At 38.7% G+C, this 15,930-nt stretch overlaps 2 protein-coding genes across 2 annotated transcripts in view; both read right to left on the bottom strand.

Annotated features, from left to right (window-relative positions):
• kcnd1 (potassium voltage-gated channel, Shal-related subfamily, member 1) overlaps positions 1-15,930 on the bottom strand; it is a 1,001,373-nt gene that overhangs the window by 514,035 nt on the left and 471,408 nt on the right. The window lies entirely within an intron of this gene.
• On the bottom strand, positions 7,184-8,705 carry LOC120558740 (GTPase IMAP family member 4-like; the record flags this gene model as incomplete). The annotated part of the gene is made up of 2 exons (XM_039799944.1): positions 8,575-8,705; positions 7,184-7,974 (listed from the first exon to the last, which is right to left on the bottom strand). Coding segments are annotated over exons 1-2 (807 nt in total), but the record flags the coding sequence as incomplete, so codon positions are not given.

Below are 15,930 nucleotides of genomic sequence, written 5' to 3'. Positions count from 1 at the left end.
TGCTCTCAGAAGGGAATGTAGACGTGCTGAGAGGAAATGGAGGAAAGACAACCTTCATGTTTTTCTGGGGATTTTAAGAAACTGTTGGTCTAACTACCAGGTCGCTGTTAAAGCGGCAAAGACTCAGTACATGTCAAACCTCGTGCAAAATAACTGTCATAAACCTCAAGTCCTTTTTAATGTATTAAATAGGATAATCAATCCCCCTGAACATACTGGCATTATTCCTAGTGCCATTTTGTTTGACAGATTCTGTAAATTTTTCATTGATAAGGTGTCCAATATTCGGGCATCAACATGTTGTACTGCACCAGATCCCAGCATCGTACCGTTATGTTCAGTCATCTTTGAAAATTTTATGCCAATATCTTTTTCTGATTTGTTAAAGACGGTCCAATGTTTAAGACCTTCGGTCTGTTCATTGGACAGCCTTCCTGCAAAGCTTTGTAAAGATGTTTTTGACACTGTTGGCCTTTATATTTTAAATATGATAAATATGTCTCTTTCAACTGGATCTGTACCAGCAGCTTTTAAAAAGGCCATCGTACAACCCCTCCTAAAAAAACATAATTTGGACTCTTCTGTTTTGTCAAATTACAGACCAGTTTCTAAGCTGCCTTTTCTATCTAAAATTCTAGAAAAAGTGGCTTATACGCAACTTTTATTGCACCTCAAATCAAACAATATATTTGAAAAATTTCAGTCTGGCTTTAAATCTTGTCACAGTACGGAAACAGCTCTTCTAAAAGTGTTTAACGATCTCCTTTTAATTTCTGATAAAGGTAGCTCTGCTGTGTTAGTGCTTTTAGATCTGACTGCTGCATTTGATACAGTTGACCACAAGATTTTACTGTCAAGACTCGAGTGCTGTGCTGGCTTCAAAGGCACAGCTCGGGAGTGGTTCCGGTCATATCTGACAGACAGATCTTTTCTGTAAACCTTGGGCCTTTTACTCGTAAAGCACCGATTAACAGCGGGGGTGCCCCAAGGCTCAATCCTAGGCCCAGTCTTGTTTTCACTGTATATGCTGCCTATGGGATCGATTTTCCAAAAATATAATATTTCCCGCTTGCTGCGGATGACGTCCAGATCTATTTACCTTTAAATACCAAAACGAATTCCAGTGAAGCACTGAGTAATTGTCTAGTGGAAATAAAAGATTGGATGTCACTAAATTTCTTACACTTAAATGACAAAAAACTGAAATTATAACTATTTGGAGAACCCGATATCTCAGATTTAAATAGTGCTCTTGGCCCATTACTCTATAACTATAGTCCATGTGTAAAAAGTCTTGGAGTTATTATTGATAGTTCATTTAAACTGGATAAACAAATTAAGCGCAGTAGTAAGAACAAGCTTCTTTCAGCTTAGACTTCTTGGGAAAGTGAAGTTGTACCTACCCCAAAGTCAACTGGAAAAAGTTGTACATGCCCTGATTACAAATCGTCTGGACTACTGCAACTCCATACTAGGCCAGCACCAGTCTTCTGTTCGCCGATTGCAATTAGTTCAAAATGCAGCTGCAGCCTGCTGACAGGGAAAAAGAGCCGCTACCACAACCCCATTACTATCGTCTCTCCACTGGGGGATATCTCTCAGAATCCATTTTAAGATTTTATTATTTGTTTTTAAATTTTAAAATGGATTGGCATCCTTATCTAGCTGATATGTTGATTTTACACACCCCAGTCAGAGCACTTAGGTCAAATGATCAGCTTCTTTTGAAATGTCCTAGATCCAGACTGAAAACCAGAGGGGACAGAGCTTTTTCAGTTGCAGGTCCGAAGCTCTGGAATCCTTCCCCTTAATATTAAAGCGCGCGCTCCGACGGTCTTTTAAATCACTTTTAAAAACTCATCTTTTCGACATGGCTTTCAACATAAGCTGAGCTGTGACATTGTGAATATTGTTTGTAATCATGTTTACATATGTTTTAATTATTATTGTTTCTGGGATACTATGTTTTTAGTGGGTTTTTACTTCTTCTTTTTGGCTAATTAGTTGGCTTTTTATAATGTTTACCAGTATTTAGTATCTGTACAGCACTTTGGGGCAGTAGTGACTACTTGTAAATGTGCTCTATAAATAAACTTGACCTTGACCTTGACCTAACAAGAAGAAAGAGGAAAGAGAGAAGGAGAGAGAGAGGAAAAAGAGGAGAGGAAAAAGAGAGGAAAGATAGAAACATTGAGGAAGAGAGCAACTTTGACTAAAATTGACTAAAAAGGCTGAAAGTTTAAAGACTTTGTATTATTATCAGCCATATCCATTGCGTAGAACAAACAAGCATGACCCTAAAGAGCTGAGAGGTGGATATATTGGCTGAAAAGAAACGGGCTATATACATGGATGAAATCACAAATCACAAATGACCCTGGAGGGAGAGACAGAAGGAGGGAGAGAGGCATAGAGAAAGAGAGTGAGACAGGAGGAAGGGATACAGACAAAGGGAGGGAGGGAGACACAGGCAGATAAGGAGACAGACAGAAAGACAGACAGACAAACAGACAGACAGAAGTGGAACGCAAATGATATAGTCTGATGATCATAGTTAGTTGTCTCCTACAGCAAGCCTGGAGTAATCAAGTAGACTGTCTGTGAAAGGGTTGTCATGGTTACTAAGGGCCTGGGCCATGTTTATAAACATCTCTTTGATCTGTTAACGATCACACCTGGTCTTAATATGTCTCCTGTAGCACACCGCAGCACTTCAGACACTGAGAGCAACTTTTGGGAGCAGAAGAAGATTTTAAGGAGTTCAAGGCTGCTCTCATTGACTTCAATGTTAAAAAAAGTGTTAAAAAGCTTAAAATTTTAAAAAGTATAAATAGTAGAAAAAATCATTAGCTGAATGAGCTGAATTGCTCAAGCTAAACTGGATGAATAGCTTAAATCTGTAAGAAGAAGTTGAAATAGTGAGAATAGTTGAAAAAGTGGAAATCGTTAAACAGTTCAAAGTTGATGCTAAACTGAGTTGTTGGCTTTAAAAGCTGAAAAATGACAAAATATGTAGAACGTTGTGAAGTATTTAGCCGAAGCTGAAGAATAGTTGAAAAAGTGGAAATTGGTTCAATAAGTATGAATTTCATTGAAAAGTTGAAGAACACCACTAATATAATATAATAATAATAAAATAATTTCTTGAAATACATTTGTAGAAAAGCGGTAAGCTAAACTAAAACTGTCAAAAGTGGAAGTTTCAATAAATTGACTAAAAAGACTTATTATCAGCCATATCCATTGCATTGAACAAACAAGAGAGAAAGAGAGGGATAGAAAGGAAAGGAGAGGGAGAGAGAGAGAGAGGGGGGGGAAGGATGGAGAGAGGGAGGGAGAGGAGGGATGGAGAAAGAAGGAAAAAGAGAGAGAGAGGGACAGGGAGAGAGAGAGGGGGATGAGAGAGAGGGGGAGAGAGAGAAGGGGATGAGAGAGAGAGAGAGGGAAATACAAAGAGAGAGAAAGAGAAGGAGAGAGAGGGAGAGACAAAGCGAGAGAAAGAGGAGAGAGAGAGAGGGAAAGAGAGAGAGGTATAGAGAGAGAAAGAGAGAGAGGGAGGATAAAGAGGGAGAGAGAGAGGCAAAGGGAAAGAAAGAGACAGAGATAGAGAGGGAAAGAGAGTGATAGAGAGAGAGAAAGGAAGAGAGGGGGAGGTAGAGACAGGGAGGGAGAAGGAGGGATGGAGAGAGTGAAAGAAAAAGAGAGAGAGAGGGATAGAGAGAGAAAGAGAGAGAGACTAATAGAGAGGGATAGAGAGGCAGATGTAAAAAGAGAGATAGAGAGGGGGAGCGAGAGAAGACAGACAGACAGACCAGAACAAGATAATAGAAGAGAGAAGACAGACTAAAGTTCATATTCCTGCTTTAGTATCTGGGTGTGTATCTGTTGTCATGGTAACGACTGGCCAGTGAATGTTTGTAGTAGTTGAAGTAGTGAGAGTAGTAGAAAAAGTGGAAATCGTTTTAAGAAGTATGAATTTCATTAAAAAGCTAAAAGTTGACGCTAAACTGAACTGTTGGCTTCAAAAGTTGAAAAATGACAAAATATGTAGAACATTGTGAGGTCTGAGAGGGAGAGACAAAGAGAGAGAAAGAGAAGGAAAGAGAGAGAGAGGGATATAGAGGGAAATAAAGAGATGGAGAGAGAAAGGACGAGAGGGGGGAAGAGAGGGAGGGAGAAGGAGGGATGAAGAGAGAAGGAGAGAGAGAGAAAAAGAGAGAGAGAAAGAGAGAGAGAGAGGCAGAGGTAAAGAAAAAGAGACAGAGAGAGAGAGGGAAAGAGAGAGATGGAGGAAGGGAGAGAGACAGAGAGGGAGGGAAGGAGATAGAGAGGGGGTGAGGGAGACAGAAAAGAAAAAGATGTAGGGAGGGAGGGATACAGACATATTACTGCCTGTAGTATCTGTATAGACTACTGTTCATATTACAGCCTGTAGTATCTGGGTGTGTGTCTGTGAAAGTGTTGTCATGGTAAACATGGCCTGGGAATGTTTATAAACTTGCTTTGATGTCTGTAATCAAGTTCACGAGCCTGTCACCTGCTGAATCTGTCAGCTGTGCTGTGCTTCAGATATTCAGAGTCCCTGAGAGCGAGCTCTCAAATAAAGCCTCAGACTGGCCGAACTATAACTGCTATCAGTCAAATGACGTCATCCTGAGCACCACAAGGCTTTTGTGAACGGATCGGTATAAAATTGATATGGATAAACGTAAAAATGTGGTCATATCAGCGATTTAAAAAAGTGGTTTGTTCTGCTCTTCGCTGGAAAATATGCAGGACTTTTATCATTGTTGCGGATTGATGAAAATGTTTTACTCTCATCATTTGGAAGCTTGCTGAGCCCAAAGTATAAGACATGTCGCTTAACTGAGCAGATCGTCTGAAACTAGACAAAAATACCTACGTTTTGATGTATAAATTGTGTATGACAAGTAGATATTGTGGGCGTGAGATCAATTTGAGAAGAAGGGACAAAGATAATTTTTTTGAAGCTTCACACTCTGAATGATGACATCCTCACTCTAAGAAGCCACACACACACTCTGTTTAATCGATAAAAAATCCTGAAAAGATCACTAAACTTAAAAGGCTTTTTCACAAAAACTGTAAAAGATATCAAACTGAAAGGTAGACCCCGGATAGCTGAATATTTTGTGAACAGTTTAAAGTTTGAATCACGCCTGTAGATGGAAGAATGTAGGAGGAGATACATTTTGAAGCAGAACATTTTAAGGAGTTGAAGGCTGCTCTCATTGACTTCAATGTTAAAAAAAAGTGTTAAAAAGCTTCAATTTTTAAAAAGTATGAATAGTAGAAAAAAAGTTGAAGAAGTCCCATCATTAGCTGAAAGAGGTGAACATTTGAAAAGTTTAATGGTTTAAATAGCTGAAAGTATGCAGAAGTTACGCTGAGCCAAAAAACGTACGGAAGAGGGATTAATAATAAAGAACCGAATAACAATAGTTGGAATGCTGTAGAACAGCATTCCCACTAATAATAATAATAAGAAGAAGAAGTATATAAAGAACCGAATAACAATAGTTGGAATGCTGTTGAACAGCATTCCCACTAACTAGTAACTAAAGCTGTAACAGATGAATGTAGGGGAGTAACTAAAGTAACTACTAACTAAAGCTGTAACAGATGAATGTAGCGGAGTAACTAAAGTAACTAGTAACTAAAGCTGTAACAGATGAATGTAGCGGAGTAACTAAAGTAACTAGTAACTAAAGCTGTAACAGATGAATGTAGCGGAGTGACTAAAGTAACTAGTAACTAAAGCTGTAACAGATGAATGTAGTTGAGTAACTAAAGTAACTAGTAACTAAAGTAACTAGCAACTAAAGCTATAACACATGAATGTAGTGGAGTAAAAAGTAAAATATTTCTCTCTGAAATGTAGTGGAGTAGAAGTAGAAAGTGACATGAAAAGAAAAGATGAATACCTCAAATTATAATTAAAAACTATTAGTTATGATTCAACAACTTTTAAAATTATTTCACAATATATTGGTTCACTAATATTTTACTATTTATTAATATAGTAAATTAATAATATAGTAATTTGAATTATTTATTTAATATAGGACATTTTAGATTTTCATCAATTTGCTCATTGAGTTGTAAACAACAAAGCATAAACACGAGCCAAGAGATGGCAAAGCAATTTTATTTGAATAACACATATTATACACAAAAGGTAATTCAGAGTGCTTTATAACATGCATGAACCACATTAAACATTAAAGGACTGAATGAATAGAAACCTCTACTTACTTATTGTGTAAAGAGAAAGAGAATTACTTGAAAAATGCAATATGTTCTTGAAGTCAATGAGAATGGCATTGGAGAACATACAAGTATAATCTTACATCTTTATTTCTTGTTCAGTGTAGCACATGAGCACATAGATAACTTGTTCTTGAGTGGCATCAATTATCAGCATAACCCATGAAATAAAGCCTTTGTGACAAAATCAAATAACGTAATGATTTACTACAATATATTCATGTACGTAAATCTGATAAACAGGAAAAAAAAGAAAATCGTTTACATGTTCTGTATAGTAAAATGTTAACTTACATTATGGAATATCTCCTTGGGCTTTATCAAAATAATGCAAAAGCAACACTAGATGGCAGTGTGAGAGAATGATTTGATGAGTGGACCATGGAGTTAACAGGCCTTACTAACCTACAGTATATAGCTCTACTTTAACAAATATAATTAGCTTTATTATCATTCACTCACATTAAAATCACACTAAAATCACAATTAACAAAAGTTAATTGTGATTTTAGTTCTGTGGATGAAATAATTGTTTCATATATTCTTGACTAGGAGCTTATAGAGGGATACTCTGTAGTTTTTATGCCTGAATCACTCACTATTTGAACAATCCCCCAATTGCTTTTCCCAAAGTTCTAATTGCTCCAACTATCGTATCACCAGCTGCTACCAGAGGATACAATGGATTAATATACTCAGCTTCCTCTCTGGCCTCACTTTCATGTCTGTTCTTTAACTTTTCTTTTTCCTCTCTCAGTTCTTTGTCATGCTGTTCCTTCATTTTATTCATCAGGTTTTCATACTCCCTTTCTTTCTCCTCTCTGTCTCTCTTTCTCTCTGATTCTCTCTCCTCCTTCTCCTTCTTTCTCTCCTCATTCATATCCTCCCTCTCCTTCTTTCTCTCCTCCTCTCTCTCTTTCCTATCCCTCTCTCTCTCAGCCTGAAGTTGTTCATTCATTTTCTTCATCTGTTTTTCATATTTTTCCTGAATGTTTCTCTCCAATTCCTGTTGTTCTTTGCGTATTTTCTCTTCGTTCTCTTTCAGGATGCGTTGTTTCTCCTCTTCGATTGCCTTCTCGGCCTCTTGGAACATCTCGTTTGTGTAATGGCTTCCTCCGTTCTTCTGGGTTAAATTTCTGATCTTCTGGAGCAGCTCAGTGACCTGAGAGCGATCCTTCAGCTTATTATTGAAGACATGGTACTGGCCATTACATCTGGTCACAAGTTCTTGCATGTCTGAGCTTTCCTTCAAGAAGTCTTCAATAATTGTGTCTTCAAGTTGGTCCCCATGAGTGAAGAGAACCATGCTGTATCTGTCTGCAGCCTGGCCAAAGATTTCTTGAATCTTTTGCACTGTCTGCTTTTCCTCTTCGGTGTATCTGCCCAGCCGGATGACCACCAGGAACACATGGGGTCCAGGAGCAGCATAAGAGATGCACTGGCTCATATCTTCAGTTGTTTTATCCACGCCATACCTGGTGTCAAACAGGCCTGGGGTGTCGATAACAGCCACCTGTTGCCCATCCACCACAGCTTTGCCCTTTAAACATTTTACAGTCATAGACTGTGCACTGAACTTTGAGACAAAGAACTGTCGTCCCAGAATGGTGTTTCCAGTGGCACTTTTCCCAATTCCTGTCTTCCCCACCATCACTATCCTCATTTCCTCATTTTTTTGGCTCAAACCTGTGTAGAAGAATGTGTGATACTGAATAAGAATCAGGTTGTACATGCATTGTAGTTAATCCTACAGGAAATCCAATTGTGAATATTTACAATGTAGCTTTTAATGTTGTCTTATTTTTCTTTCCATGATCTAATATGGCTTCCATATATTGTTTAGTTCACTATATTACAGGAAAAGGCACCAGGTATTTTAAAGTAGGCCATGCATTAGTGTCTAAGTGACTAATGTGTACAAGAATCTTTGAATTTGGTTTTGAGCAAGAACGATGTAACCGGCAGACGCAAACCGGGCTGTAATGTAGTCACATACGGCAAATAGACATTGTTAATTTCCATCCACCATAAATTTTGATGTTGCCACTGACAGGCTCAGATTATAATTATGTCTGATGACATTATGGTAAGGATCCATACAGAGATAAACCTTTTTGTTATAGAGTAAAATCCTTGGTCTATGGAAGCATTAGTCTATAGGAGCTACACAAAGACATTACATACATTAGATTCAGCAGTGATCACCGTTATACTAATATTCATAATATTGATCAAAACATAAAATATATAACAAATTATTAAAATGGATAGAACATCATGTCTTACCAAAATTGCTGTCCATGTTTAGCTTGTAATAGTTCCTGTTCTTGATTGGGTTAAAGAGTACGGAGTAGATACTGCAGCTGAAGTAAAGACAGAGTTCAGAGTGTGTCTCCTGCAGCTCCGTAGGAAAGGCTCTTTATATGAGCCCAACCACATCCAGGAATACCTGCACACCATGAAAGTGCTGCACAAAGCATAAAGCTCCTCCTTCCCTTCAGTATTTACAAGAAATGGCAGCAGTTCTCTTAAGGTCCTCATGATTCTGCCACTCCTACCTGCCACACTGGCTGGTGGCCAAAAAAGTTAAGTTCAGACCGTGTTTATCAATCAAAAAAAAGTGCAACAAGTATTATTAAGACAGAATGTTATTTTTTGGGAAAAATGAAAAAACATTTTGACTGATAAAATGATAACTATTTTTCCACCTTGTTATAGAACTGGGCCGGTCTTGTTTTTTGGTCGCAAGGTGCTCAGTCAAGGCACTGGTTTGAAATCATTATTGAATATCATGGATGCTGCCCCTAGGCTGCCCGGTGTCACGGTAGTTCGGGAAATGGTGAAGTTATTGAATCTATTATTTCGTGGACAGGACACGTTAATGGAGTCTATTTTGTGTAGTGAGCACGAATTTTAAAGTACTGTATTTCAATGGGAAGCATATTTCGTGAACACAGAACGATTACGGTAGCTGATGAGGCAAAATTCCACGCAGGGAGGTTAATTGGGGGGAGGTGGGTCAAACAACACAGGACTTTCACCCCGGAAACCGGGGATCCGGTCCCACGTGTTGCAGTCATTTGGAGTAGCTTTACAGTGGCGTCCATACTTCAAACCTTCAGAAATGAGAACAGGCAACTATCTAATGACTATTTCAGCATTATCAATCAATTAGAAAAACACATATTCTTTATTCTAAAAGTAATACCTTTAATTTTTATATGTTTGTATTTGTTTTCTTGTTTCATGCTACTGTTACAACACTGTGCTACTCTTACAAACCTAATGTTTTGCCCAATCAATATTTTCTGTTTTACTGTAACATTGCATTGTTGTTTAAACTGTCAGCAGATAACTTTCACTCTAGAACATTATAAATATAGATATATGAAAGACCAAAGAGCTTTAGATTTAGAACAACAGTGTGTTCACAAGCTACACAGGGATGCACAAAGAATTTCAGCCTTGGCTGACAATAAAGTTGTATCGTATCGTATGGTATATCCAAAAAAGTATAATATTTATTTTGAGAAAGTGTTTGCCATTTGATGCAAGTGCTTTATTTTGAGATGTGATTATTACATTTTGAATCCAGTGTTTCATTTGGTGTGTGCAGTTTTGGGAATTGTGTCTAGAGTTTTGAAAAAAAGCAGACACCTGCAAGATTCAAGCTGTAGTTTTCACACGATATTATACCACATAGCGTGTCTCTAGTAAAGGGCAGCTTACAGAGAACTGATGGTTAACCTCTGAATTTGTTTGCATGTCTCATGTCTGTGTGTGTGTGTGTGTGTGTGTGTGTGTGTGTGTGTGTGTGTGTGTGTGTGTGTGTGTGTGTGTGTGTTTGTGCCCTGGTAAATAAGGGAAGCATTTTGATTGGTTGTGTTTTGACAAGGAAAGCAAGTCACTTCCTGTTAGATTTCTATGTCTCAGGTAGAGAACTGTGTGTAGTGTTTTGAAAAACGTGTTTTATGCAATAGAAAACTGAGTGAAAGGCTGAGAAATAGCTCCTGGTTGTGGAGATTTGGGGTGGAGTTTTGCACTTTGAGTGAGAGGTTTCAAAAATTGTGTGACATGAACCTTCAGAAATGAGAACAGGCAACTATCTAATGACTATTTCAGCATTATCAATCAATTAGAATTTGTTTTGCATAAAGTGCATACATTACACCCCCCCTGACAAACAAGCATGCACAAACACACACACACACACACACACACACACACACACACATTCCTTATTCTAAAAGTAATACCTTTGATTTTTATATGTTTGTAGTTTGTTTTCTTGTTTCATGCTACTGTAACAACACTATGCTAAAAAAAAAAAAAAAAAAAAAAAAAAAAAAAAAAAAATAAAAAAAAAAAAAAAAAAAATTAAAAAAAAAAAAAAAAAAAAAAAAAAAAAATTTTTTTAAAAAAAAAAAAAAAAAAAAAAAAAGTTTTAAATTATAGACCAATTTCATTATTATCCCAATTTTCAAAAATAGTGGAAAAACCTTTTCTGAAGAGGCTTGACAACTTCATAGAAAAATTCACCATATTAAGTGATGATCAATATGGATTTAGGAGCGGCCGATTGACTTCGATGGCAGTTATTAAATTAGTGGATTATATAGCATCCGCATTAGATAAAAAGTATTTTTCTTTGGGTGTTTTTGTTGATCTAAAAATAGCCTTCGATACCATGGATCATAAATTGTTAATGAACAAACTAGAGCAGTATGGTTTTAGAGGCCGTGCTTACTCATGGTTAGAAAGTTATCTTGACAATAGATACCAGTATGTACATTTAATGATCAACATTCAGAAATGTGCAAAGTAAATTGTGGGGTGCCCCAGGCATCTTTGATTGGTCCTAAGTTGTTTATTTTATATATTAATGACATCTGTAAGGTATCCTATTTGTTAAAATGTGTTTTATTCGCAGATGACACAACATTGTATGTAACCGGAGATAATCTTCACCAACTAATTGACCGTTCGAAAACCCCGCCCTCGAACTGTCCTCGTCCAATCCTAGCTCAGCAACTGTAACTAAGGAGAAGGACCTCCGTCAAACATTGCGAATTCAGCAAGATGGTGAAACGATGCGCCTATGGCACCTGCAAGTCTGACACCAGGTACCCCAAAAGTTTAGAGGGAGGGGTTGTTTTTTTCGCCTTTCCCCGTAAGTTTATTCCTAAACCAAACCTCCGCCATCCCGTTATTGTGGCGCGTCCCCAGCGGGCCGCCTCGCGGGCGCCTTCCGGCTTATGGAGCGTCCTTTTCGGCCGCCTCCTGGCCGCCTCATCCAGCGGGTCCCCAGCGGGTCGCCTCGCGGGCGCCTCCCGGCTTATGGAGCGACCTTTTCGGCCGCCTCCATGAACACGTATCAATAGATTAAGAATAACGTGGACATTTACACGAACTGCTGTGAGACCGGCTGTTAGCCTGTCAAGCACATGATGCTATCGACACAGATAATTCAGCAAGAGGTTGAGGTCATTGAACATATCCCTCCACTGCATATTGCAGCCCTTTCTGTCGTGCCTCGGAGGATATGTCTGCTGCATTACTCCAAAACCAATCACTTATACCAACAGGTATGGAGCTCAACCCAGCCATGGCTATGTGTCTGGTTCTCAATTGTTTGACGGGCGTAGTAACAGTTACTAGGGGGCGTGGCTTTAGCGAACGGTCAATTGCTGATGTGACCAGAGAACTATCCAGAATCAAGCGATGGTTTGGCCAAAATAAACTATCCTTTAATCTAAGTAAAACTAAATATATTATATTTAGTAATTGACAAATTAAAACCAGCATGAGCTTAACATTATGTTGAAAATATCACAGATTCATGTCCCCCAGGTATTGATCCTGATAGCACTATACAAGTGGATGAATCTGAAAATGTTTTCTGTAGGATAACATGTAGTACTAGTATTATTCCAGTAACGTGTAGTACTAGTACTATTCCAGTAACATGTAGTACTAGTACTATTCCAATTATAATCAACAACAGACCACACAAAGTGGTGAATAGAGGGGCAATACTTAACAACCTAATTGGAATTAAAACTACCACTGCAATGATAGAAAAGGATAGGAAAATTAGATGTGGATTACTAAATATCAGATCTCTGTCTTCTAAAGCAGTACTAGTAAATGAATTGATATCTGATAATCAAATTGATCTATTCTGTCTTACTGAAACCTGGCTGGGCCATGAAGAATATGTTAGTCTAAATGAAGCCACTCCTCCCAGCCATATTAATACTCAAATTCCTAGAGGCTCAGGCCGAGGAGGGGGAGTTGCAGCCATATTTGATTCAAGCCTGTTAATTAACCCTAAACCCAGACTGGATTATAACTCTTTTGAAAGCCTTGTTCTTAATCTTCAACATCCAACACGGAAATCAGAACAGCCAATTATATTTGTTGTTGTCTACCGAGCTCCAGGTCCGTATTCAGTATTTTTTTCTGAATTCTCTGAGTTTTTATCATGTGTAGTCCTTAAATCAGACAAAGTACTGATTGTAGGTGATTTTAATATCCATGTGGACGTTGACAGCAATAGCCTTACTACTGCTTTCAGCTCATTACTGGATTCAATCGGCTTCAGTCAGAGTGTGCACAAGGCGACGCACTGTTTTAACCACACCCTCGACCTTGTGCTGGCATATGGTATTGAAATTGAGGATTTAATAATATTTCCGCAGAATTCGGTATTATCAGATCATTTTTTAATTACTTTTGAATTCTTGCTTCCTGACCATACTAAACTAGATAATAGCTTCTTCACTAGATGCCTATCTGACAGTGCTATAGCTAAATTTAAGGAAGATATTCCAACAGCATTACACTCTATGTCGTGCCTTAACATAACAGAGGACCTTTATGTTAACCTTAGTCCCTCTCAAATTGATACATTTGTAGACGGTGCTACGACTTGCCTACGGACGACCTTAGACTCTGTCGCTCCTCTCAAAAAGAGGACGATAAAGCAAAGGAAAATAGCTCCTTGGTATAACTCCCAAACTCGCAAATTAAAACAAATCTCGAGAAACCTCGAAAGTAAGTGGCGCTCCACCAAAGTGGAAGAATCCCGTTTGGATTGGCAAGAAAGTCTCAAAACCTATAGGAAGGCCCTAAGAAAAGCCAGATCAGACTATTACTCTTCATTAATAGAAGAAAATAAGAACAACCCGAGGTTCCTTTTCAGCACTGTAGCCAGGCTGACAGATAGTCACAGCTCTACTGAGCCATCTATTCCTCTAGCACTGAGTAGTGATGACTTCATGAGCTTCTTTAATGATAAAATTATAACAATTAGAGATAAAATTCATCACCTTTCGCCCTTAACTTCTAACAGTTCATCTTTAAATGCAGGACCGCTAGAAAGAACGACTAGTCCCGACATATACTTAGACTGCTTTTATCCTATAGACCTTCAACAATTAATGTTAAAGATATCCTCAGCTAAGCCATCTACCTGTCTCTTAGACCCCCATCCCAACGAGGCTACTCAAAGAAGCGTTACCCGTGGTAAACACTTCACTACTAGATATGATCAATATGTCCTTATTAACAGGTTATGTACCGCAGTCATTTAAAATTGCTGTGATAAAACCTCTTCTGAAAAAACCCACCCTAGATCCTGAGGTCTTAGCAAAACTATAACCTTCCCTTTCTATCCAAGATCCTCGAGAAGGTGATTGCTAACCAGTTATGTGATTTTCTACATAGCAACAGTCTATTTGATGATTTTCAATCAGGATTTAGAAAGAATCATAGCACAGAGACGGCATTGGTGAAAATTACTAACAACCTTCTAACAGCTGCAGACAAAGGACTTGTCTCCATTCTTGTTTTACTAGATCTTAGTGCTGCATTTGACACTATTGACCATACCATCCTGTTACAGAGACTGGAACACTTAGTTGGCATTAAAGGAATCGCACTAAGCTGGTTTAAGTCCTATTTCTCTGAGCGATCCCAATTTGTTAACATTAACGATAAACCCTCCAAGCACGCTAAAGTTAGCCATGGCGTTCCTCAAGGCTCAGTACTTGGACCAATTCTATTTTCCTTATATATGCTTCCTCTAGGTAATATTATTAGGAAACACTCAACTAACTATCACTGTTACGCAGACGATACCCAATTATATCTGTCAATTAAGCCAGATGAAAGTGGTCAGTTAGCAAGACTTCAAATGTGTATTGAGGATATAAAATCCTGGATGACCCACAATTTCCTGATGTTAAACTCAGACAAAACTGAAGTTATTGTGATAGGACCAACGCACCGCCGATATAGGTACACTGGATGGTATTGCCCTGGCCTCCAGCACTGCTGTCAGAAATTTGGGAGTTATTTTTGATCAGGATATATCCTTCAACGCCCACTTAAAACAAACCTCAAGAATAGCCTTTTTCCATCTTCGTAACATTGCCAAAATTAGGAATATCCTGTCTCAAAACGATGCTGAAAAACTAGTCCATGCATTCGTTACTTCGAGACTAGACTACTGTAATTCCTTATTATCAGGTTGCCCAAATAAGTCCCTTAAGACTCTCCAGCTGATCCAGAAGCTGCAGCACGTGTTCTGACGAGAACTAAGAGAAGAGATCATACTACTCCTGTATTAGCTTCTCTGCATTGGCTTCCTGTGAAATCTAGGATCGAATTTAAAATCCTCCTCCTGACTTACAAAGCTCTAAATGGTCAAGCACCATCATACCTAGAAGAGCTCTTAGTACCTTATTGTCCCACTAGAGCACTGCGCTCCCGGAATGCGGGGCTACTTGTGGTTCCTAGAGTCTCTGGAAGTAGACTGGGGGCCAGGGCCTTCAGCTATCAGGCTCCGCTTTTGTGGAACCAGCTCCCAGTCTGGGTTCGAGGGGCAGACACCGTCGCCACATTTAAGAGTAAACTTAAAACCCTCCTCTTTGATAAAGCTTATTGTTAGGGAGTGAGGAGTTGCAGCGTCTGCCTAACCCGGCCCACCTGCTTCTCTTCATAGTCATCAGTTTTATATACTGTATAATTAATAATATAGTGAGAGTAGAGGGAGGCAGGCCAGTACAGCCCGATCCGGTTGGGGAGAGTTCTAGCCCGACCAGGCACCTCTCTTTAACCTGCCCCTCTTAGTTATGCTATTATAATTCTAGACTGCCGGGGAGGTCCTATGACACACTGAGCTGCTCTCTCATCTCTACTTGTTACTTTTGTATGCATCCTGTCCCAGAAATGCTTGTTACTAATCTAGCTCTGGGGAGTTTACTCCCCGGAGTCCTTATGTTTCTTCTTTGCAGAGCATAGCTCTGCGATTCTCAGCAATTCCCGGCCGCATCCTGCTGCGTCCTTCTGCATCTGCCGCATCCACCCGTGCTCTGCAGCGCCACGTTACATCTCGACTATCCAGAATCAAGCGATGGTTTGACCAAAATAAACTATCCTTTAATCTAAGTAAAACTAAATATATTATATTTAGTAATCGACAAATTAAAACCAGTATGAGCTTAAAGATTGATGATGTGGTATTAGAAAGGGTGAATGAAAATAAAATTCTTGGAATAATATTAGACCATAAATTATCCTGGAAACCACAAATTGCTCATGTTCAATCAAAAATGTCTAAATCAATAGCTATACTAC

The sequence above is a fragment of the Perca fluviatilis genome, chromosome 5, assembly GCF_010015445.1.
Source record: "Perca fluviatilis chromosome 5, GENO_Pfluv_1.0, whole genome shotgun sequence".
Taxonomy (NCBI): Eukaryota; Metazoa; Chordata; class Actinopteri; order Perciformes; family Percidae; genus Perca; species Perca fluviatilis.
The sequence above is the reverse complement of the archived record's forward strand: the minus strand, read 5'-3'. Positions and strand labels throughout refer to the sequence as shown.